Source organism: Macrobrachium rosenbergii, chromosome 21 (genome assembly GCF_040412425.1).
Source record: "Macrobrachium rosenbergii isolate ZJJX-2024 chromosome 21, ASM4041242v1, whole genome shotgun sequence".
Lineage (NCBI taxonomy): Eukaryota > Metazoa > Arthropoda > Malacostraca > Decapoda > Palaemonidae > Macrobrachium > Macrobrachium rosenbergii.
The window spans coordinates 48,219,750-48,244,272 of NC_089761.1; the positions used below are offsets into that span (position 1 = coordinate 48,219,750).

General features: G+C 35.9%; 1 protein-coding gene and 1 long non-coding RNA gene across 10 annotated transcripts in view; both read right to left on the minus strand.

Annotated features, from left to right (window-relative positions):
- Positions 1-77: 77 nt before the first annotated feature.
- LOC136850166 (uncharacterized) lies at positions 78-8,846 on the minus strand. Of its 3 annotated transcripts, none has more exons than XR_010856564.1 (6): positions 8,815-8,846; positions 4,472-4,637; positions 3,532-3,716; positions 2,721-2,884; positions 1,376-1,551; positions 78-593 (listed from the first exon to the last, which is right to left on the minus strand). It is a non-coding gene; the product is annotated as an uncharacterized lncRNA (long non-coding RNA). The 3 variants fall into 3 exon arrangements; XR_010856566.1 differs by having other exon boundaries at positions 78-608; XR_010856565.1 differs by lacking the exon at positions 8,815-8,846 and adding an exon at positions 8,685-8,778.
- Positions 8,847-13,087: 4,241 nt separating this feature from the next.
- The window catches only part of LOC136850167 (semaphorin 5c-like), a 252,704-nt gene continuing 241,268 nt past the window's right edge, over positions 13,088-24,523 (minus strand). For all 7 annotated transcript variants that reach the window (XM_067123785.1, XM_067123789.1, XM_067123787.1 and 4 more), the window contains 13 exons: positions 23,433-23,639; positions 22,828-22,961; positions 22,130-22,299; positions 21,398-21,597; positions 20,764-21,018; positions 20,024-20,225; positions 19,535-19,748; positions 18,864-19,006; positions 17,937-18,126; positions 16,894-17,424; positions 16,381-16,548; positions 15,109-15,252; positions 13,088-14,397 (listed from right to left, as the gene is read on the minus strand). In XM_067123785.1, coding sequence (XP_066979886.1) covers positions 13,976-14,397; positions 15,109-15,252; positions 16,381-16,548; positions 16,894-17,424; positions 17,937-18,126; positions 18,864-19,006; positions 19,535-19,748; positions 20,024-20,225; positions 20,764-21,018; positions 21,398-21,597; positions 22,130-22,299; positions 22,828-22,961; positions 23,433-23,639 — 2,980 coding nt within the window. In that variant the 3' untranslated portion in view covers positions 13,088-13,975. The remainder of the gene's footprint in view (positions 14,398-15,108; positions 15,253-16,380; positions 16,549-16,893; positions 17,425-17,936; positions 18,127-18,863; positions 19,007-19,534; positions 19,749-20,023; positions 20,226-20,763; positions 21,019-21,397; positions 21,598-22,129; positions 22,300-22,827; positions 22,962-23,432; positions 23,640-24,523) is intronic.

Consider the following 24,523-nt stretch of genomic DNA (forward strand, 5'->3'; position numbering starts at 1 on the left):
TCTCCCCTCAGTGTTAATCGTCCTCAGCATTCAAATTTAGACGTCTTGCTGCTCCTCCCCTCAGTGTTAATCATTCAAATTTAGACGTCTTGCTGCTCTCTCCCCTCAGTGTTAATCGTCCTCAGCATTCAAATTTAGACGTCTTGCTGCTCTCTCCCCTCAGTGTTAATCGTCCTCAGCATTCAAATTTAGACGTCTTGCTGCTCTCTCCCCTCAGTGTTAATCGTCCTCAGCATTCAAATTTAGACGTCTTGCTGCTCTCTCCCCTCAATGTTAATCGTCCTCAGCATTCAATTTCTGACGTCTTGCTGCTCTCTCCCCTCAGTGTTAATCGTCCTCAGCATTCAATTTCTGACGTCTTGCTGCTCTCTCCCCTCAGTGTTAATCGTCCTCAGCATTCAATTTCTGACGTCTTGCTGCTCTCTCCCCTCAGTGTTAATCGTCCTCAGCATTCAATTTCTGACGTCTTGCTGCTCTCTCCCCTCAGTGTTAATCGTCCTCAGCATTCAATTTCTGACGTCTTCCTGCTCTCCCCCCTCAATGTTAATCGTCCTCGTTCAAATTTTGCCGTCTTCTTGCTCTCCAACATCAGCCTGGAATGATCAAAGCTACACGAGTAATTTTACAGGATACAATTATAAAAATGTTAACTGCAGAATATCTTGAAAACCAAGGAATTTAGAAATTAACATGTATACTCTTCGTCACTTAAAACGAATTGACTACTTAGTGAGAAAAGTCGGGTATAAAACCTTTTACACCTATTTGTTTGAGTTATAAGCCCTATGGTGCAATTATCTAAAATGGTAAGAAACTGGCAACAGAGTAAATATGGACTGGAAACAGTATTCATAAGCGAGTCTTTACTTTTGGGCATTAGTCATATAACCTAAATTAGTTCAGCCATGACGTAAGAAGGTCCCCCCCCTCTAAAATAAGTAACTTCCTGAGATTAAACGGAAAATTACTAATCACATTGTTCAAAGTCAGTACAATTTGACACTGACTGGGAAACAAGGTATTGCAATTATTTTGTAAACATTGACTTTGAAACAAGGTATTGCAATTACTTTGTAAACATTTAAGATAATTTTGTAAGATCAGCTTTTAGAAAACTTAGCAAAATATTTTGTAAAGAGTTACTAGAAAATGACTTGGCACATTACTTGACAAAATTGTAAATAGATTAGTAGTTTCTAGAAAATATTAGATTACTTGCAATGATATTGTAATTAAGTACAACATACTTTATTTACCTAGATAAGATCACTATACCGAAGACTATGCATTGCGTACAGAACGGCAAATATCAACTATACTTATTTTGCAAGATCAGTTTATCACAATGTGAATATAAAGAATTGCAGAGACTTACCTAGTACTGATGACAATTTTGGTTAAATCTCATATCAATCCTAAAGTATACAATCTTGTATATAATACAAAGGCCTTCAAACATTGCATTGCAATCTCCGTTATTCCGAAATTCCGTTGAGAAAAACTCCTCTACTGTAACAGTGGGATTGAATAGCAACTCGCTGTTAATTCCACCTGGAAAGACAGTTATCAATTACTCTCCCCTGCAATACGTTTATAGTAATTTCATTGATTACAAAATACTTGAAATTTTTACTCTTCCCTGCAATATGTTTATAGTAATTTCATTGATTACAAAATACTTGAAATTTGAAAAAATTTCTTATACAAAATGCTTGAAAAAACTTAATTTTAAGTCGATAAACCAGTTATACAGTACTTTGAAACAACTTACTTGCCTACTTAGGTACCCTCTCCCAAGACAAGTCAAATATTCTGGTCCCCACCCTACCAAAAGAAGAAAATCTACATTGCCTAAAAGCTAACCGGAGAAAAAATTACCATTATGTCAAGTTTTCATCCCATTAAATTCATACAATTTCCGGAAGTCAACTTCCTCACCCCAGCCGTCACTATAGAAATAATTCATGGCTTTAATTGGATGAATCTTTAGTCTCCATGATAATTTAAAGTGTCTCGATCCACACTCCCTGGACAAGTCCCAGAACTGTTTAAATCTTGAATAAATTGTAGCCTAACAAATATAAAGAGCAACGGATTAACTGATCACTGTGCTTAAAGATAAGAGAAATGTATAGGCTACAAGAAATTGAGGATTACACCCTAAAATAATCTGCCGTAAGGTGTTACGAGTTCTCGCGCACCTTGTCACTATAGCTTGTTTTCATGCAATGTAATCTTATTGCCAATAATCCCCTACACAGTTTGACTTCTTACCAGGGAATTCACCGCTCTTTGAATCAACTTTATATTCTTAATGCCTCGAACAAAAATACATACTACAGCTTTCTTTGTGCTTAATAGCAACGGTCATGTGCGCAATAACTAAATCACCCCCATTGAACCTTAGCTTTGCGTATGAATACCCTAAGTTTCTAGAATGAATACCCTAAGTTTCTAGAAATCAGTACTACAGGTCAAAAATAAATTCAGGAATAACTATTAATACCTGTATATCAAAAACCTTATGACAATCTTACAAACAATTGGTATGTGTTGAACTGTAGGCCACTTAAGTTAGTCAAGGCTTCTGATTCTACATGAAACTTTAAATCAAAACCTAATCATAAAAACATCACGTAAGTAGTTTAGGCATTATCTTTAATCGTCACACACACAGGTTTTAAGCTATAAAGTTAATTACAACCAGAGTAGTATCTCACCTTTACCAACGTGAACCAGAAGAATTTTTCTCAGCTAATGTCAGTCCGAATTTGTCTGCGTCTCATTGCTGTCAGTCTGTTTCTTGTGGCAAAAGCTCTCTGGAATAAACTACTGGACCATTTACAATACTGCCCTGGCGGCTTCATTCTTCGAGAAATCGTATCTGGCCAAGAAAATTAAATCAACTAAGATTAAGGAGAATTATATGTGACAGTATTCACCCAATCTGTATAATTTGCCATGAAATCCGTATAATTTTATATTGAATTTAGCAAACCAAATCCCTTTAATCCAAAAGGCAGTACAGTGCGGCAGTTTTTTTTTTTTATCTCGAAAGTGGGAATTTTATCAGGATTTCTGTTAGCAAGCTGCAGTTGAAATATTACATGCCTAAAGTTTAAATGGAATTTCTTAAAAAAGCTTTAATCTTTAACTATTCCAAACTACCAAGAGCTAAATTGTTGCATTAGATCACAGCTTAGTATATAAAAATTAGCACAACAGACTATTCGGAAGTTTTCCCAAAATTCCTTCTAACATTAGAAAAACTCGACTATTGGTACATCAGTTTTAATGTTGGCCACCAAGTCTGGAAAACCCAAATTAGCTTTGAAAGAGAGCGGATCTAGTTTTCCTAGATGGCTTATTGATTGTACATAACATTTACGGAAGGAATTAAAATCAAACCCTACTTGTAAAAACATACATCCATTATGTGTGTTCAGACTTCTGCAAACGCCAACCGGGCAAACCCGTAAGGTTTTAAGCGTAACACTTCTGCAAATATTACACCAAGAACGCGTATCTCACCTTTCTCAACGTGAACCAAGACATTACTTCTCAGCGCGATGTCAATCTCTGCTTCTCATTATTTCTCCAGTGTCAACCGTTCTTATGTATCAGACACTCCACAACAATGAAAACCGTTGCCCTAACTACTGGACTTCTCTGAGCTGATAGTGTTCTTATAGTAATTGCACCTGGTTCTTCCAAATCTGGCAAAAAAAAAAAAAAAAAAAAAACTAATGAGACTGAAAATAAAACCTACTTTACAGTGCTCGACTGTGTAATTTAACGTTCAGATCGAGGAGGGATTTTACAGTAATATAACTTTTAATCTTTCATTTAAATCAAACGGCTGTCAGTGTTCCAAGAAACAAATCTTCAAACTGGATATCTACAGATTTTGCATGCCAAATTCTGTACAAACTGTATTAAAGTATAGCAGATGAAATATCACAGTATTCCTGAAGTATCACCAAAGGAAATTTCTTTAAAATTGCTTTAATCCTTAACTTTAAAAAAAAAGAATCGCGTTTGACCTCAGCTTTACATTTGAAAATCTAAGAAATTGGATTTAAAATAAAATAAATATTCATTCAAGTGAAATGCTCCATAATAAACAGGAAGAAAACTTCCCTTAGTGGGATATGCCTGATACCCACCAAAATTTATAACCTATTAAGTTTCGGAAAACTTAGAACCAAATTGTTACTGTATTAAATACTGTAGAATTGAATTCAAACAAGACTATAGCACCAGTAGATTTGAGCACCAAAACACATGGCATTTAACCACAAGGGCTGAATGATTCTGCATTACATAACAGAATTAAAATCAAAACACTTTTGAAAAATTTACATTCATACGCTACGTTTAGACATTATCTGTAAACGCTTAGCAGGCAAACCTATAACGTTTACAGCGTTAACACTTCTACAGATATTATACCCAACAATGTGTACCTCACCTGCGTGAACCAGGAACGTCCTAAGCAAAATGATCTCTCCGCTTCTCTTACTATTTCTCCAGTGCCAATCGTCGTCTCGTAGCAAAAGCACCATAATAAAAACAAATTACCCTACTCGCCCACCTATGGAATGTATTCTACAGCAGTTGCACGTGGCTTCCCCCATCTGTAAAATTGGAATCTTATGAGAAAAAGACTAAAATAATGAAATTTGACATATGCTCAAATCAACATAACTTCCGGTGAAAACCTTGTGATTAAACTTAAACCAGTGATTCAAAGGTAATAGCCACACAATCCAATATTTAAAATCATTCAGTAGGCCAAGAAAAAAGATTTCAGTAGTATAACGATAGAAATTTTAGGATCAGCTTTTTTTTTAAACTTAATTCTGTCCAAACTTCGTCAAAGAAGCAGTTCAAGTATTACTCAAGATTTCTGAGTCTCACCAGATTTCTCTGAACTACTTTAGACCTTGACTATTCAAAACTACCACGAACACGTGATGCTTATCCTGAAAACCAAACCTGCATAACTGGTTCCTGAAGTTTAAAAAAAATTGCATTCTAATACTTTGAAACTGTGTTGCACTAGGTGACAAAACATTGCTTGTCATGTCCACCCCTATAAACAGTTTAAAAACAAAGCAAGCGGGTGAGATTCACGCCTGAATACTCGTACGCAGTTTGTGTACGCTATATTAAAAGGGGAAAATTCCATTATATATATCCCATCTATACCTCACCTACTGTACAGTGAAACCTCTGTTTACATCACTATCTAGAACGTCCAAAGAATTTTTTTTGTAAAACTCAATCGAACAGCCATTATAAGGAAACTTGGTTATTTTTTCCAAAGAATTATTGCAGAAGTAAATATACTAAATCAAATTCTTTTTGGTTACTTGAGCAATGAGTTTTTAATTTATTGAAACCAAGTTACAATACTGAACACTGTGCATCTCAGTGGGATGACTTTAGTTACACCTTGGGGAAAAAAGTGCATGAGAGAGAAACGAAAATTCCATCCACCTGAGTCCCTAGAACACCGAGTATAATTCGTGACATTTATAATTCACAAAGGTTGAAACTATATAGTTTACAAGATTAGAAGCTAAAAAATTTATTTTGCTTTCCTTAAGTAAAAAATACGACAATTGCTACATCGGCAAAATAATACTCTTAATGAAAAGTTTATTACAAATATCAAGCAAATGTGGATCAGATTATTTTTGCAGTTTTAGCTAACTATAATTTACTAATAAGTGAAAACCTTTATGGACAAACTCACTCAACCGTAAAGAAATGACAAACCCCTCAATGCTTATTAAAACATGCTCAAGATAACATTAAAAAGTAATATTTACTTAATGCTCTACCAGTGCTACCTTTAGTCATCCCCGTACAGAATTCTCAAAGTATCGTTAAATTTTCCTTTAAAAAAATACTAGTATTCCATGTATACAGTCCGCCAGTAGAGATTCAAATTCTATGTTACAAAGTCCTACAAAACTACATACAAGCTAAAGACATTGGTTTTCATTATATCTCACTAAGCACTGTTTACAGTACAGAAAGTTTTGCTTTAAACTGGCTCTAATCAAAGAACTGTGACCTAATTTTACTCTTTAGTAAGACAGTCACCTTGCAAGAGAAGGAAATAACCACTCACCCAGATCAAATAGGATTATTAATAACAGTCTCTAACAGCTCTTTGTATGTATAAGGAAAATCGTAATTATTAATTAAAGCAAACTTTTCAGATCAAGAATAAAGGATATTTAAGTAAAACTTTAGAGTATTTTTGCTGGCTTGAAAAGTAAGATTCGATAGTGATTGCATTAGTGATCAGATTATCAAATCTGAAAATTCCTGTGTACCAACTCAGAAGGGCAAGTAAACTTAATGGGTCCAGTTGCAATATTTCAATAATACTAAATCACCTGTTTCACCTCGAATCTGAGGCTTAATTATTTACGGGCTGCTCAAGAACGAAGAGCCCGTGTTGGCATGTTGCTGGCTTAAAATTAACATTCTGGAGATAAGAATACTTATATAATTTAAACTACACGGAAAAATTACAATCTTATGGAAGCAAATGCCTTGACTACTGCCTGTATCCTTATGCATAGATTTGTACTATCTTATCTACCTCCAATTTAGTAAAATTATTCTCATGGTATTGTACAGAAATAGCCTAATTACTATTTTCCAACAATCAAGATCATTCGGTTCATCAAAAGGACATTCACAAAATCAGTGAGTATCCTGGAGTAAATTGAAATGTGGGTCTTCAATATTTTACATCCTGAAAATCTGGATTTCCTGAAGATTAAACCTGAACAAATTCTATTTGGGTTTCTTTTAGGTCATTGTGATTGACCTGCAGTAATTTTTACTAGTGCTGCTTCAGTAACTATCTCCAGCCCAATTAGGTGAAACCCAAGAACAGACCACTTTCTTTACTTTACTGTAGATTTGTCTACAGGATGAAGTCACTTTTACTAGCGCTGCTTCAGTTACTATCTCCAACCCAATTTCAAGTAATTGAAACCCAAGAACAAACCAGCTTTCATTATTTTACTGAATATTCGTCTACATGATGCATCTCATCATCCTGGAGAAAACAGATTTCCAGGAATTTCAGGTTAATTGGCTTATCTTGAAGATAAGCCAATGTGCGTTTTACATTTAATACGACATTCTGCATGAAATCAGCTCTTGACTGGACCTGCACATTTTAACAGAAGTACCATAGAAACTTTTACTAAACTATTTTCCATGGCATTTATTACCAAATGGCGACTGTTTTAAATTCCCGTCGTTACTAATCCATAGGCACGTCAGTACTATGAATCATAATTATTACTATAAATTTTCGCAGGTTCTGAAAAAAAGCTCGGACCATACTCCTAGAAATATTCACTTGTGCCTTATCACCTGCCAATTTTAGTAACTTATAAAACCCAATTCCTGGACGTTTCTGCCAGTTCAATTCAGCTAATGGCCTTTAATAATCATAAAAGATTCGAAAATTTCTGCTGGAGCACTCAAGTACTGAACTGTGCTCCACATGCTCAATCCCAGCAACTCCACGTTACCCGGATACTGTTGAGCTTTTGCAGCCTCTACCGTTCAGTGCCTCTGTAAGATTACAGGCACAACCATCGAGCAAGGTTGCAGCCAAATTACCCATTTCAAGTTACTTGAAGTTGCCAATGATTTTGAACGACTCCACTACAGATTACTTGAAAGGCATTGGCTGTTTTTATGACCAGACTATTTATGCTCCTTTCCTTAGGGTATGTTACTGATTACTTACAAACTAATTAAAATATCAAATTTCGAGAGAGGCAGTATTCGACGGAATTGCTCACATAATTTGCATTAAATTTCCTAGTAAAGACACGTTAGTGGACTTCAGAGGCAAGCACAATCAGCCATTCCTATTGCTTTGATAAAATTGGCTTCCTTCGCGGGATTTCTTTGCCTGACACTACGTAATTCAGTTTTTCATTCGCGACATTCGTATTTTGTTACTAGGAAATCGGATTGCAGGAATTAGGCCTCCTTTCATAACTTTTTCCGTTATTAGTCATCAAACTTCATACTTGCTACAGGTTCTGGTCAGGTGGTAAAAAAATTAATGGTCCACACAATGGCAAGCGGCATGTTTTGTGTATCAGACACACTCGGAGTGTTTCTAAGACCACATGATTTGATTCACGAAGTCTTCAGTTCAGTTACCCTTGACATAACCGAAATATAACCATCCTTTCCCCTCGATCCCCTCCAACAAAACCCACAGACGACAGCTTCATTAACTACTGCAATCAAATTTCACAAAATCATTTCTTTAGAATTACCTCGTTTCATATATAACTCATTCAGTGTATAACCCGAAACTAGCAACAATTATCCCTTTGCAAATAACTGAATTCCCAATACGAAGACATATCTCCTACTTAACTTCTCGGAACAATATCCCTGCCCATTTCTCCGATTCACAATGTTCTCTTGGTTAAATGCAGGATAAAATTTCGTCTACCTCAACCTTCCAGAGTTATCCGAAAACACTATTGAACTAAGGGTCTTTAAAATTTGGACAAACTGAAAGAGCAACAATGCACTTTTTATGGACCAGTAACGCAGTTAGGGATTTACGTTTGGTGTCAAATTTTTCCCCAACATGATCAAGGAGCTTAACACAATACCGTGAAGGCCACGAAGTCAGGAAAAAAATTTGTCGAAGAATCGTTATAACTGCATACACTTTCGTCAAGAAAACAAAACCCTTCACAACTCGCTGCAAAAAACATACTGACCCTCTAATATCTCACCCACCTTAAAAGTCGTCTTGGCCACACGGAAGTTACGCAGCAAACGGGATAGAACGAAACCTAATTTGGGAGGTAAACTAGAATACAGGAGCACGGATGTCAGAAACTAGCAATCGACAAAAGCATTGCTTTGGGGTTCCTTATAGGACAAGTGGCACCATCTGTTTTTCAAACACTTTCTTGGTTCGCAATCTCGGCGGTTTCACTTCAGAGTACAATTTCACTCATAAAGAAAATTTACTTCTTACCAAGAAAATATTTACGTTTAACAACAAACCAGATCTCTTATTTATTTAATTTGCAATTAACAATTACATCCCAAACGTATTTTGTGCTTAATTACTATCGTGTTTAGGTAGGTAAACTTATCTGGCTGGAGATAATATTCCAGATTCTTCATGATTTATATAATTATTTTTAATTATCAGTTCAGGCACTTTCAGGCAGATTTGATCCACTATTATCCGATTTTTTTGAGCTACTAAATTCATCAAAATAAGGAAATATTTGTCTACAAATGGGCAGCAATGACTGAAAATGCTCTGCCTACCCTTCAATACAATAATTCATGATATTGCTCATTATACTCTAACTATTCGGTTACAGAGTAGGCTTAGGTCCTTTAGCCTCATTATATGTCCTTATGAAATTTAATATATACAATATTCTTATTGTCTGAGTGTTTTAATCAGTCATCTGCTTCAAAATTAGGTTACAGGTATGTCTTTTGGAGCGACAGAAACATATGAGTAAAAACAATAGTTTACCATTTAAACTAGTTACATCGTTTTCTTTGAAGAAAACATTACCTCGCAGCTAACATTTCAAGGTATACTTTAAGAGCGTCTTCCAGGCTGCACTCATCTTCTAATTCTACTTCTTAAAGTTGTGCCAGGTACTTAAAAAGATAAGCAAAATATAGTATGAATTTGAGATACACCTGCCACCCGAAAATACCTTAGTAGAAGCCCTTCATTTTGTTGGAAATTTAATTTTCATTCGTAATCTGTTAGCCTCATACCTCCAGAAACGAAGTTTCTATCAGTAATTCGACTAAAATACATGTATTTAAATTTCAGCGTAATAAAATGAATAAATTAGACATATGAATCATAGCAAATCATAATCTACACATTGCTTATATCTGGAAACAACCTGGGATAAATGTAGGTATTGAACAGTTTTTCCTCTGGAGTCAAAGATAAAATCGACATATAACTTAGGTGTTCTCTTCAAGAGATTTTTGGTCATTAACCTTGTTCTCAAACGAAGCATTCAAATGAAATCCAGAGAACAGCACTGAAATTTTCTCGCTGCTAGATACTGGGCAACTTTATACGCGTAGTTGTTACTTAACTATTTTTACCTATTTACCTTTCTTACGGGGCCAGGGTGGTTGAAGACAAAGTTAGTGTCCCGATCCTGGGACCTCCTTCACGTTTTCTTCCTACTACTTCCTTTTCTCTTACTTTTCTGACCAACTGCTCCTCATTCCTTTTCATCATTGTGCTACCAAAAGGCGAGGGCAAACTAGCGAATTGTCAGCGCTCGTAGTTGGGCAAACACCTGGGAATTTTGACGTCAGGTCTGAAACAACGATCCTGCCAATCACAGGGATATCTCTCTCTCTCTCTCTCTCTATGTTCATTTCCATATATATATATATATATATATATATATATATATATATATATATATATATATATATATATATATATATATAGAATGTGGTGAAACTTTAAAGTTTTAGGCCCACATTCGGTACGATTTCATTCAACCTTAAGCCCTCCTGCCCTAGCTTTGAATGAGACCAAGTTACAGTGCTGAGGAGTTTACTAACTTACTTAAATGTACCATGAAGTCAAGAAACATTATATTCTTTCCAACAAAGTGCAGTTGAGAAACAATCAACTATATTTCCTGCACCAATTCTTTTTGGGTGATGCCACACGGTTCACAAATACGCATTTAAAAAGTTTAACACATATAATTAATATTTAAAGGACACAACAATCATCCAAGTTACATTAAGAAGCAAGAAAACATTAACATATTACTGCAAAAATTGACAAAACGTTACGTTACTTCGATAGAGGAAAACATAAATGGCAAGAAAAAGGGGATTTCAGAATATTCTTATGAAGAAATTACTGCAATCACGACGACAGTTCACGAGGTGATGGGGCTGGATTTTACGAGAATTTCTTCTACAACTTGCCTTTCTGGAGTATGCTGCGAAACAGGCAGAGCTTCATGTTCTCACCCTGGAAGAAAACTCGGGAGGAGTATATTGGATAGCACAGTTGTCACATCTACAAAACTACAGGGTTACGTAACAAACCATCAACTAAAACACAAACATTAAGTTGTTCAATCGTAACCCAACTTACAAAAAAAAAGGGTTTCGTCCAGAAGGCAAGCTTAAACTACTGGCATGTGCCCTTACAACAAGAAAATAACATATACATTCTCCACAGGAAGAAGTTTGACAACACTGCAATCAGACGTCATTTAATTTTATAGAGATGGATAAAATTTGAAAAAGGTGTTTTACTACTTTAAATATCAATGTACTAATTTATACAAACTCATTGCTATAGTTAATATAATAAAAAGCTTCTTCTGTGGAGCAAAACAATCACATCAATGTATTTTTTCATAGAAACTGGGAAATACATCAAAACAAGTATTCAAGAAAACTAGGAAATTTTATTCAAGGAATAAATGGCAATTTTTGACATATATATATATATATATATATATATATATATATATATATATATATACATATATACATACATACATACAGTGTGTGTGTGTGTAAGGCAGATCGTGAAATAAATTGTGTCCCTCCTAAATTCTCCATGATATGAATTTATAATACTCCTTTTCTACAGAACATCCGTTAGTTTTCTGCCTTCTGCTCCCAGTGTTTTACGCATAAAGCCTTTAATATGATCCCCATAACTTTTTTAACTGATACAAATGATGGTACTGGCTACTTCTGGGCTCGAGTACCCACTTAATAATTTAATGGGCGTGCCTGACAGAGCAAAGCCTGGAGGACACTATTTGACTGCAAGGATGCGGCATCAGAGATCTCAGTCTGTTTCCAAGCCACTGGACATAATCTTTGTATATTCCTCATTTCTCATAGGATCTTTCCAGTGTACTCCAGTCTCCAGTCATGAACCTTGACACTTTGTAGTCAGTTCTCTTGAAAATCTCAATTTACTTTCGAAGTGCCCATATCCGAGCTGTGTAGAATGATGAAGGCCTTAAACACGTATCATAAGTTTTTTGGTATTTACTATTGACATTTTTTTATTATTTGCGAGTAGCAAACTTTACCCATGCTATTTTACCTGTCCTCCCAGTACCTGCTTCACAGTGCAGCAAGGCTCCAAGGCAACAGAAATGTTCTACCTCTTTTAAGGCCTGCCCTTCCGTCACAACACAGCGCTCCTCCCTCTCTTCCTCATTAGTCCCTCTGATACATTACCAAATATATATTTTGCAATCATGAACATCTCTTGTTACACCATCTATTACATCTGACATATTGCTGAGTTCCTGATACCCTCCCACAGCGCCTACATGGCCACTTTCCTTGCTGTACTTTTTTCTTGACTTTCTTTTCAGTCATCATAAATCTTTTGTCTTGCTTGCATTGACGTTAGGTTCTTAACTTTCCATTCACTCTTTTATCATTTGAACATTACCGCAACCTCTACCACTGATTCAGCTGGAATGGTCACCTGCATATAGATCGCAGGGGCCTACTTACAGCTTCCTCCATAACTAAGGTAAATAATAAAGAACTCGGTGGTGATCCCTTACCTGTTACCTTCTGGTTTCGTGATGTCTTTCTAAAGGTTTGCCTTGGTACTGTTTCATTTCTTCAAAACATCGCCATACAAATATATGATACAAAATACTGCATTTATTTTCACTCAGTAGTTCTACTGCAGTTTCCTCATTATGAACACTGCATCTGCAGTCACTTTCTCTAGTATGAAGCCAAATCGGCAATGGTCTATTGAACTCACGTTCTTTAGCTTTTCTCCAGTATTTTCATGCCATGCTCTGGAGAAATTAATCCTTTTCACACTGCAGTGTATCATCTCATACTTTGTACTGTATATCGTTGGTGAAAAACTCTTCTTGCACTCTCCTAGTCCAATAATCTTCTTTTACCAAGTTTTCAACTTTTATTTCTCCATTTTCATCTCTATATTTCCTGTTTTAACGAAAAACTGCCAAATAAAACAACCGTAATCATTTCAATTTTATGAAAATTCAAAATATAAAAAAGTATAATAGTTTTTCTGTAAACAATATGGCACATACAAATAAAAAAAACCCTTAAAATTACCTTCAAGAAATGTATACAGCAGGGGTTATAAAAAAATTCCATGTCATTATATATATTCATGTCAGCAATGACTAGAACTGGAAGCAGTATTGCTATTTGTTCATAAATTTCACTGAAGCATTCTGGCACCTTTCTGTCTTTCAATGTACAGTAGATCTATTCGTTTAATTTATTATAAAATGATCACAGACAATTTTCAGGTTTTAATGGTGATGCTAAAAAATTCAAAGAGTGAATTCAGTTCAGTTCATTCCTGTTCAAAAGGAAATCAGTTCACTCCAGTTTTTCTGCAGTACAGTGTGGTTCCCACATATCTAAGACTAGTCTTTCATTTTCATTTCCCTAAATGTTTTTTCACATTGCACTTTTTGTATTTCAACCATTTTCACTCAAGTCTTTCAGATCATAATGAACATGATGATGTGTTTCAAGTGTTACACACACTGAAATTTAAAGTTAGTGTTTGCCTATTTCATATGATATCACTCTTAAGTCATAATCAAAACAGTCCTCCCTGTTTCTTGTAATAAATATGAAAGTTTTATCATATGATACGCGTTCCTTTCTCCAACACATCAACATCTTGTAACATTATACAAACACATCCATAGCACGTAACATATTAGTAACTGCCATATTGATTTGTGGTTAGTTTCAACACTTGTATAAAAATTATTTACATTTATCACATTTCATTAAGTATGAACACCATTAGGAGAAAGACAAGGCCTGTCTTTAGAGGCCCTTAGCACCAGAATTGACTGTGAAAGACTGGGCAGGTCAATCAATGCTAAAAATTAAAGATGGTGTCAGAGTCTAGGTCAGCTCTAAGGTGTCCATTGCCATAGGACCCATGACTGGACCTCTTGATGGTGGCAGTATCAAAGTCCTTTAGGGGTAAGGTGGTGATAGCAGACTTCAAAGTGCTTTTGATGCTCCCATTTCTTATTGTGCTGCTTGGAGACTGGCCAGCTTTCCAATCAGCTCCTGGTACGCTCACGTAATGGTTGGGCTTTGCTGATATGTAGTGGGGAGAAGATGGTACCCTCCTGTGGCGACGTCTAACAAAAACGTGGAACGTACCAAGAGCGCCCAACAAGGCACCTCCTATTAAACAAGCCAAACAGGACCCTACTAAAGCTTGCACTGACACACCACCTTCACCTCCATGGCCGGCGTTCATGACAGCTGCCTCAATAGCTGTGATGTCTCCTGCAAACCAAGATATGAATTAGAGCATTTCCTACTGACCAAAGAAAACCATTAAGAAACTATGAGAAGTTCATGAAACTAGAAATAAAAATATCTGATTAAATTTCTAGCAGGAAAATATAAAAAAAATATTACTGTAGAAGATATACATTTTCTTGGTAAAGAACTGATATTCTTTCTAACTATCATAACTCTATTCTTTCATAATTTGGATACCTCCATTATTAAATTTTATTTTATTACAATTCCTGATTAAAAATAACGACTAAAAAGAAAACATTTTTATGATATCCATGTTTCTTCCTAAAATTTTTGGTAACTGTTTAACAAGTCAATATGGACATAAAACTTTATCAGTTTCTATAAAAACAAAGTACCGTAACCTTTAATGGGTAAATAAAAAATCCGCTATGACAACCACTCTGTTTCATCACTTTATCTGTTATTTACCAACTACCCTTACTAACTTAATGTATATATATAATTTTTAAATATATTCTCTACTTGTTTGGGTACTGAATATGTTGAATAGCAAGGTAAGATGCTGGGTGTGATTTTACATCTCTAAAGGAAAAGAACAATGCATCCTGCATGGTGTAAAACACAAAAAAATATTTTCATTCAATTATGTCATACTGTGTGTGAAACTTTGTAAATTCTTTAAGCATTAGCCAGCACATTATTTAAATCTGTGTAGAGAACGTAGCTTACCCTCTTCAGCATCACAAGACTGTCTCTGAAGATCAAGTCCACGACACTGACTTGGTTGGCTAGACATGCAGTGACGTTCCCTCATCCGCTCTTCGCCAGCAGTACATGCTGACCATTCGGACCAGGGACCCCATCCCTCTTCGCCTGTAAGATTTAATTTGAAAATGAGTATCAAAGCTTCCACTACTAAAGCTACAGTGACTTGATTTTTGTATAAAAGAGCAAAGAAATTATAATTTTTTACTTTTTACATCTAAAAGAGGTCTACAGCTCATGTACTTCATTAAAATGAAGTGATCTGGCATATCTGACAAAAAAAGTGACCTCCAACTTTGTTAAAGTTATGTCAAAATATAAGTAAGGGAATTTAGTATTTTAAAGCTGGTTGCTATCACTATTTTCTTGTGGTTTATAAAAAATCATGATTGACAAAAGCAACCATTAATCATCTGATTATCAATTCGATGGATTACTAAATTGCATCACCTAGCCATTTACATAATAACGTTAAAGAATGGTTGGGACATCACATGAATATATTTCCTTAAGCTTTTTTTTGCTTTTGGGGAATCTCCTGAATGTGATAGTTCGTTAAATTTCTTTTGCTACAGCGAACTAAATATACTTAGAACATTGCTTGGCAACATTATTATCAAAGTAAAGAACAACTTGTGGATATTATACTAGTACTTTGAGTCCACGGAGTTCGCATTCGGGTAAAATTCTGTTATGAAATTTAGTTCCTATAATTTTTGGTAAATTAAACTGCTGCGACAAACTTGAAGGGCATTTCGGCGATAAAGCCTCACATTTGCCAAGTTTTACCTCCTGCTTATCTAAATCTGTCAGGAATAAAATTTCTAAGTCTTCACACATCCACTCATACTTTTTGATGAAATAGGGAGCTCTCCACTTTCAACAGAATGTTTTTTCTCAACGTGTTCCTGTATCTCTGCAAACTCTTTATCTATATATTCCCTGTTTTGACAGATACCAGCTACATAAAATATATGTGAATCCTACAAAATATCTCATAATCTCTCCAACATTGCTCCTACAAAAATCAATGAAGTACGGGTTCTTTGTAGCTTTCTTCAGCCCCTACCACACTGCCTTTACGTCTTTTACTTTTCATGTACTCTCTCCTTAATTAGCTACTCATCTCCCTGCACTTTTCCCAATGCAAATTTTCATCTCTCATTTACGAGTAAATCCTAGTTAAACCACTGGTCCATTAAAACTTGTTTGGACAATAATACCAATGAAACTTGCCTGGACATGCTCCTTCGTGGCACTGTTGCTGCATCGTATAAGAGCCTATGCAGTCCTCTGCATCAACAAAAGGATTGTGTGCTGACACACATCGACGGGTCCGAGACTGCATTCCAGAGCCACAAGAGGACGAACAAGAACTCCATTCACTCCAGCAAGCCCACAGCCCTGTTGAAAGTTTAATGAGGAAGTACAGTAATGCGCTAATTAAGTCTTAAAATTATTAAAAGTAACTGATCATTGTTAATGGACTTCAAGTAAAAAACTGAGAAAAGTTCAAGATTTAATAATATTGGAGAACCTAATGTTTGCATAGTTTCATTACTGACAAAATTACTTGACAGTCAGTCAACAACCATTTTCTTCTTTACCATTAATCAGTGTCAAGAGGATCACAAGACAGTGATTTATTACGATGTTTTGAAAGACTATCAGTTTCTAATCTATGAAAATAAACCACCCCATATTTTAATGATCACATTTAGAATAATGCATTAGCAGTGAATTACACACCTCTACAGGCATTTTCATTGCAGGCCCGCTCTCGCAGAGAGTTACCGCTACATGAACCATCCACACAAGAGCGATGCCGATACTGATGACCACCTCCGCAAGGCTTATCACATTTGGTCCAGTCACTCCATTCGGACCAACCTCCGCTGTCATCAGCGTCAGAGGAATGTGAACCGTAACAGTGACCTTCACTTGAGCAAAATCTGTCTTCCTGCTGCATGTTGCCAGTACGAACTGGATTATCCTTATCTCCGGTAGCTATACATTCCATTCTATAACGTCTCTGGACCTGTGATCCTCCAGAGGTGTTCACTCCGAGCCAAGGAGTCCAGGAAGAAAGCTGGCGAGCTTCTGGACAAGGCCAGGTACCACAGGTCTCGACGTCCTCCTCACATCCCGAACACGGAGCACCTCCATTCTTCGGGGCAGGTCTGGTGCATGTGCGACGTCTACGCCTAATGCCAGTACCGCAGGTGGCAGAACACCTTCCCCAGGTGGCCCATTCACTCCATCCTCCATCAACAGGCAATGCTGAATAGGTTGCAAATAAGAAACGACTGATTTTAGGATTTCCTATTCAAACACCAATTTATCTTCATGCTGATTGGCAATGAGTAATATGACAATCCATCACAAAGAGACAATATTGCTTTTTCTATACCAACTGTTGGTGGCTGTAACTGAAAACTGTATTCACAGTAAATTTTTTTTTTGAGTGAGGATAAATTCTAATTAAATGACTGTTTTTCATTAATTATAATTATTAATGATATTGTTGCTTAGAACGTCACTATATAGTAATCGATCTTACAGTGTAATGTTATTCAAATACAGAATCACGGTTACAAAGGTGATAAAACTGTAAAATTATAAGTAGCCTCAAATAAAATTATTAATTCAGCCTATCTATTCAATTCAAGTACACCTCACTGATTCCATAATACAGTACTGCAGTAAAAAATCTGAAATATTGAAAATTTAAAAGATGACGTTCTCTCATTCCTTGTAATAATAAGAACTGTCAAAACAAAGAGGCAACTTACAAGGGCAGTGAGCGAGTGAGTGGCAGTAAATTTCAGTGCGCTCTTGTCCGACGCACACACGTCCACCATGACGGGGTTCTGGGTTGGAACAGGTTCGTCGGCGAGTCTTCATAGCGATGCCACATGTAGCTGAACACTGTGACCAGGAGGACCAGGCGGTCCAGCCTCCATGTACGGTGCAGTTGGTAACCTGAAAATTTATTTGGAATTTTTACTTTGTTATCTTGGAAAAAAAGTGCTAAAGATTATCATTCTTTAGGCTATATCTGGGAGGCATGTTATACTGTTTGCTGATGATTACTAAGTAAACGTCTAAATAATTTAGTAAAATGCACCATACACGGTGAATGTCCTCTGCACAGTTACATTATTTTTTTTCTAGATAACTACAGTACAATACGGTACACCACCACTGCTCATACTGCATTTGCTGTAAAAAGCCCTTACAGTATTAAAATACCTCACATACTCTCATATTTGGTGTTTATTGCTCAGTTACAGATGAAGCATATTCTTTTAGCTTAGCCACTTTACAGAAATCATGACTACAACAGATAGAATTTGGGACTAATTTTTGGTGAAGGCATGAACAGAGATAAACTTGTTCATATCATCCTTTCCACAGAAGGCTTGTCCAGTAATAAATAATAAACCCTCTTCACCAAAGTATCTTAAATACAATGTATGTAAAACTGTTTTAAGTAATGATTTCAATATCAAAAACGTTTTTACTACGCTGAAGTTGAATCCCATATCATCATCATCATAAGAAAAGTTCTGTAACTTACGAGTAAATTTTATGCCAAAATATATTATCATAACAACAGACACTTCTCTGTAAAGAAATCACAACAATTTCATTCCATGGACATAAAGTACGTTTCATGTTTAACTGAATTCCTTGACACAAAAGTCTGGGAACTCTACCTCAGTGCTTGAACCAAAGCAGTCAGAACCTCCACGAGCTGGTTTTGGGGAGTCGCATACACGGTGCCGGCATAAACACGAATCTGTGCTACCTTCTTGCTTGCATGTTGACCATGGTGACCAGTGGCTCCAGCCACCATCAACTGCAAAAGATAAATATTAATGCTAGAGTAATGTACCAGTGTACTGTATTATTAAAAAATAGTACTTGTACTATCTGAGAGGTAAATATCACATATATTTGCAAGACTACATTTTGAAAGTAAAAAAAAAATGAATGGTCAGATGTGGAGAACGTACGTTTGTAATTATCATTAAAGAGTAACATAACCTACATTATATGAAGTTACAATGTATCACATAATTGTAATTCAGTTTCTGATAATGGTGTGATTTTCAAAGAAAATTACACAGAAACTATCTGTTAATCTTAAAAACTAATCAATTGGAAGAATGTTAAATAAAATTTTGCACTTAAATTGTAATTTGTGGTAAAGTTATTTATCTAAAGATTTAGAACAGCCATGAAATTAGTCTCGGAGACAAAATGGGTGTCTCCGAGACTAATTTCATGGCTATCCTAAATCTTCAAATGAATAACTTTACCGCAAACTACAATTTAGGTGCAAAATTTAAACCCATATCCCCCCCATTATCATCCTTCATAGTACCTGGATCAGAGGCTTTGGGACATTCTATGACTTCCTGGATCCACGAAGAAACAAAAGGATTCTTTCCAGGTGGAGGTGAACACTCGAGGCGGTTGGTATCCCAACCACAATAAGGATCTTTTGCAGCCAAGCATGAGTGTTGGCTTTTGTACTGTCCACAGCGATGCACTGGTATCCGTACCACTTCATTATTGGTTCCAACATACAGTGAGCTCTGAAAATACCATCCACATAAATTATTAAATACAATCAATTCTAGCTAGTGATCCAAAGAGCAGCATGTCCTCAAAATATTTTAATAATTTAGTTAACATATACAGTGATGTTACTTTCACTATACTGCAGTAGCTTTACGGAAACTGGAATTTTACTAATTTTGTCTACTTCCCATACGGGAAAGTAAAATGATAGAACTAGGCGTCTAACAGCCGCCCTTTTCACACGACTATAACTTCCTTTAAATTCATAATTTAAACTTCAAATACCTACCGTGTCTTTGAGGAATTTAAGGGTATGAATTGTGACAGAAGAATTGCTGGGGAACGGTGACAGGACCTCCAAGAGACAACTGTTCTGGCTCTCAGGAACCAGACTCATCTTCCTGATTACTCCTCCAGCGCCAGCTACAAAGACCACATGAACGCTCCCGCTCTGTCTTGTTACCACAACATCTACGATGACATGCGTCAGTCTGCAATAATAAAAAAAGACGTCAGTGATAATTTAGCTCCGAAAAGAATAATTTAGCTGTTGAACGTTGGGTTCTACCAATGTTCATAAAAATGATGTGGCATTAAATCAGCATTTACATATTCTGTTCGTAAACCACAGAATAACTGACTGACTTATAGATTATAAAAATTGTAATGCAAAAATATATGTTCTCAAGATTACTAAGAGGTACCATAAAATTAAAATATCTTTTCTACCAATAAAAAAATTTGCAGAACACATCATTCTTCAAAAAAATTATGGTAACTGCAGAATTTCAAATGTACTGATAAATTAAAAGCAGCCAAGGAAAAAAAAAGAAAATACTGCATTACTGCTATAAACTTGTACATAAATAATTAAATGTAGAAGAAGCAGAAAAAAGAAAATATTAGATTATTTTAAAACACTATGCAAATCAAGTATGACATACAAAATAATATACACAGCAGACAAGGAAATTATGACTGCAAGCAGACCTGAACTTAAGACATCACATTAGACATCTAAATTCCTACCTTTCAGAATTCAGGAGGTACAAGGGAGCTGGACTCTGGGGTAGAACAGGTTTGTCCATCAACTGGAATTTATTGGCAGCTAGATCAGATTCCCTGCTGGCCTGGCCTGAATCCTGGCACTGGAAATGTGAGTTGTCTGCAGTGACAGGTCCCCAAATGGAAGAGGGGGATGGTTGGTACTTGAAAGGCCCGTAAAAGGAGGTATTAACAGCACTCATGTTAAATGCGCAGACAGCAGACCCAATGATGCCGTTTCTGTGGAAAAAGGATGAAGAAATATTAAAATGGATAGACAATACGGAAAAAATAAGAATGCAGACAGTACTTTAGCACCAATGGAATCCATTAACAAAAGGAAGTAGGCATGTAATGAACATCTGGACTTTTTACAGTATCCGAATATTTAATCAGTAATTCTTAATCATTATTATTGAATTCAAATGCCCTGACATGTAAAACGGGTCTGAATAATCGTTGTTCGCGTATACTTTTACATAATTAAACCAGAAATAACTGTCACCCATAGCTTGCTTTCGAATTCAACTGACAACACCATACTAATATACCAACTAGTCTACCCAAAATAAAGCCGAGTTAAAAGTATTCTATCTGTAAAATATGAAGCAAAACTTACTCAGCTGTTAAGAAAACGCCATACAGCATTTGTTCCTGGGGAAGGTAGGCGATACTCTGCACATGATCATAGAAAAATGGGAAGTCCCCAGGCGAGGAGCATATAAGGCGGGCCTTCAAAAACGTGGTCCAGTTTTCTTTCAGGACTAAGGTTCCTCCAACATCATTCTTGCACACTCTGCCAATTCTTGAGTGGATGTGCTATAAGGACAGAAAGCAATAACTGGTCAGACATTCCTTTTATGTGATGTACACTTTTAAAGGTTTTTCATTCGTAAGCGAAGGATAAGAAACTTAAATTACTGTATACACATATTAGAAGGATGAAGTGTCTTCTATTAAACAATCTGAAGAGAATAAAATAGAATAGAATGTAGAATTTGGCCAAAAGGCCAAACGCTGGGAGCTGTGGGGTGATTCAGCGCGGAAACTGAAATTGACAGTAAAAAGGTTTGGTGTCAAAGGAGGAAAACCTCGTAGTTGCAATATGAAACAATTGTTAGAAGGTGGAAAGTAAGAATGACGAAAGGCAATATGAACGGAGGTACAGTAAAAGGAATGAAAGGGGTTGCAGCTAAAGACCGAAGAACCTTAAGTAAATGCCTACAGTGCACCACATGAGGTACACTGACGGCACTACCCCCATACGGAGATCAAACAATTTAGATTACCTTTCAAAATTTATTGCTTTACATAAGCAAAAGTTCACAAACTTGTCTGAAAGCATTCTTACCTTTCCGCAATTGAGATTTTCAATGGCATTTTCCCGGAATATTGTGTACACGAATCCTGAAGATTCAAAGGACGTGATGAAAGTGGGTTCTGACAGCCACTTAAGGTCAGACTGGGGTGTCCTGAGGCGTCCTCCAGGACCCAGTGACCTCATGAAGGCTGGGTCACGACCTAAAAGAGAGAAAATTACTTGAGCTTTATGCTAAACTAAAAAAAAAAAAATCTTGCAGTTCTAACAGTATGCAATAATATAACACCAGAGCAACAACTGCAATTTCCAATATAACGTATTTATGAAATTAATAATAATTTAAACTCATTTCAGCAATATACTTGCAACTGCATAATTCAACTTCCTCACAAAATAGGTCACATGAATCCTCATATTTCTAGCGATTTTCAACATTTAAACAATATGCTCACGACATTGAGACTATTGCAATGCCAACTATTATTCTTTCATTTGAAGGCCACTTTTATTACACGTACTACCAAGATATTTACAAATCTATTCAGTATTTTTGAGCACCAAGGTCAGTTAGCAGCAAAGAAATTTGACACTTCTGATATCAGATATACATTCCATTTTTTCCAGTAAACACGACCATGGCTTTTATATATATACGGAGAGAGAGAGAGAGAGAGAGAGAGAGAGAGAGAGAGAGAGAGAGAGAGAGAGAGAGAGAGAGAGAAGCTCACCTGAAAAATCAGTAGTTGTCCCGACATAAAGATTTCCTTCCAGTGTCAGCAGTGACGTCACACTATGATCAGGATCAAAGGGGCAACGAGCAACTCCCTTTTCCCAGGAATCGATGACGTTGACATTGGATAACCTGTGCATGAGAGGAGAAAGGGGGGAAGGGGTTCTTAATATATAGACACAAACTTAAGCCTACCTCTGATTCGCGCAATTAATTTGCAATGTATTTTGCCAAAATGTCTTGAGTTTCACGCGAATTCTCTGAATGGACTGGTAACTGAATAACTGATGTTAAACTCTTCCTTTTTGGTGCTTTAACTAAATGTCTTGAATAATAACAAAACGTTTCACTTCAGACGGTTTCAATCACAATATTCTTAATGCTTTGCAAAATTCTTCTTCCAACACATTTTACCAGAAATTTATTTTCAAGAGTTGCTTCATCTACTGATAAATTAACTTATACAAAACTAAATGTACAACTAGTTCCTAAAAAAAAAAAAAGCTTCCGTTTTCAGTGTCAGTCATTAACCTGTCCCATGCTTCTACTCGTAACCAATTCACCACCATCTACATTCTACAAGAATGGACCAAGGGCCCTCACCTCCTCCAGGTGCACAGAGGACTGAAAGAGTTCGTCCCGCAGACGAGGATGCGGCTGTCATGGCGATGCAACACCTTGACGAAGTTGTGGCAGGCCTCTTGGCTCTGTCCCTTCAGAGTGCAAGTCTCGACCGTGGACTTGTTGGAGGACCAGTCCGATGCCTCCAGGAGTTGGAGACCGACCAGGCTCAAGCGGAAGATGCGATCTCTGAGGGTTACATTTTAAAGATGAAGAAAATGAAAAAAAAGTCTCACACATTTAAGAATTTAGTTATATCGTTATAAATCACTGTAATTCATAGTTATATGTATTATGTATCATAAATTGTTTGTTATAATAATGTAATGAATTATTTATTTACATACCATTATAGTATATCGTTCTGATTTTTGAGTTGGGTGACTTAATTGTAAATCGGAAAGTATTGCATGCAGTTTAGATGTTAAATTTCATGGCGCGTAATATCAGCAAGAAATCTACAGGTCTATAATATAAGAGATCTCTTATATTATAGACCTGTAGATTTCTTGCTTATATTACGCGCCATGAAATTTAACATCTAAACTGCATGCAATACTTTCCGATTTACAATTAAGTCACCCAACTCAAAAATCAGAACGATATACTATAATGGTATGTAAATAAATAATTCATTACATTATTATAACAAACAAAATAAGGCAAATGTAAAAAAAACCCATCCAATTGAGCGAAATATTTTGATTACTTGCAAATGAACAAAAACACATTTAGAATGTAAATACGAATAAGTGAAACACACATTTGTCGAGTCGTAGTACAGATAAATGTAAAAAATACGGTGTAATGTAAAATAAAAGCATAAATAAATATGAAAGTAACATGTAAAATACAAGTATAATTAAACACAAAAATCAGCTGCAGAATGGAAATGTACAAAAATCTAAAAGCAATGGAAGCTAAGGTAAATTAAATGACCAAACTGAAAAACTAGAAAAATAGGATACACGCTTAAGAACGAAATCCAAGAAAATATATAAACAGAGAAACAGAAAAATCTGATAAAAACATCCAGATATGAAAAAATAAATGTAAAAAAAAATAATAATAAA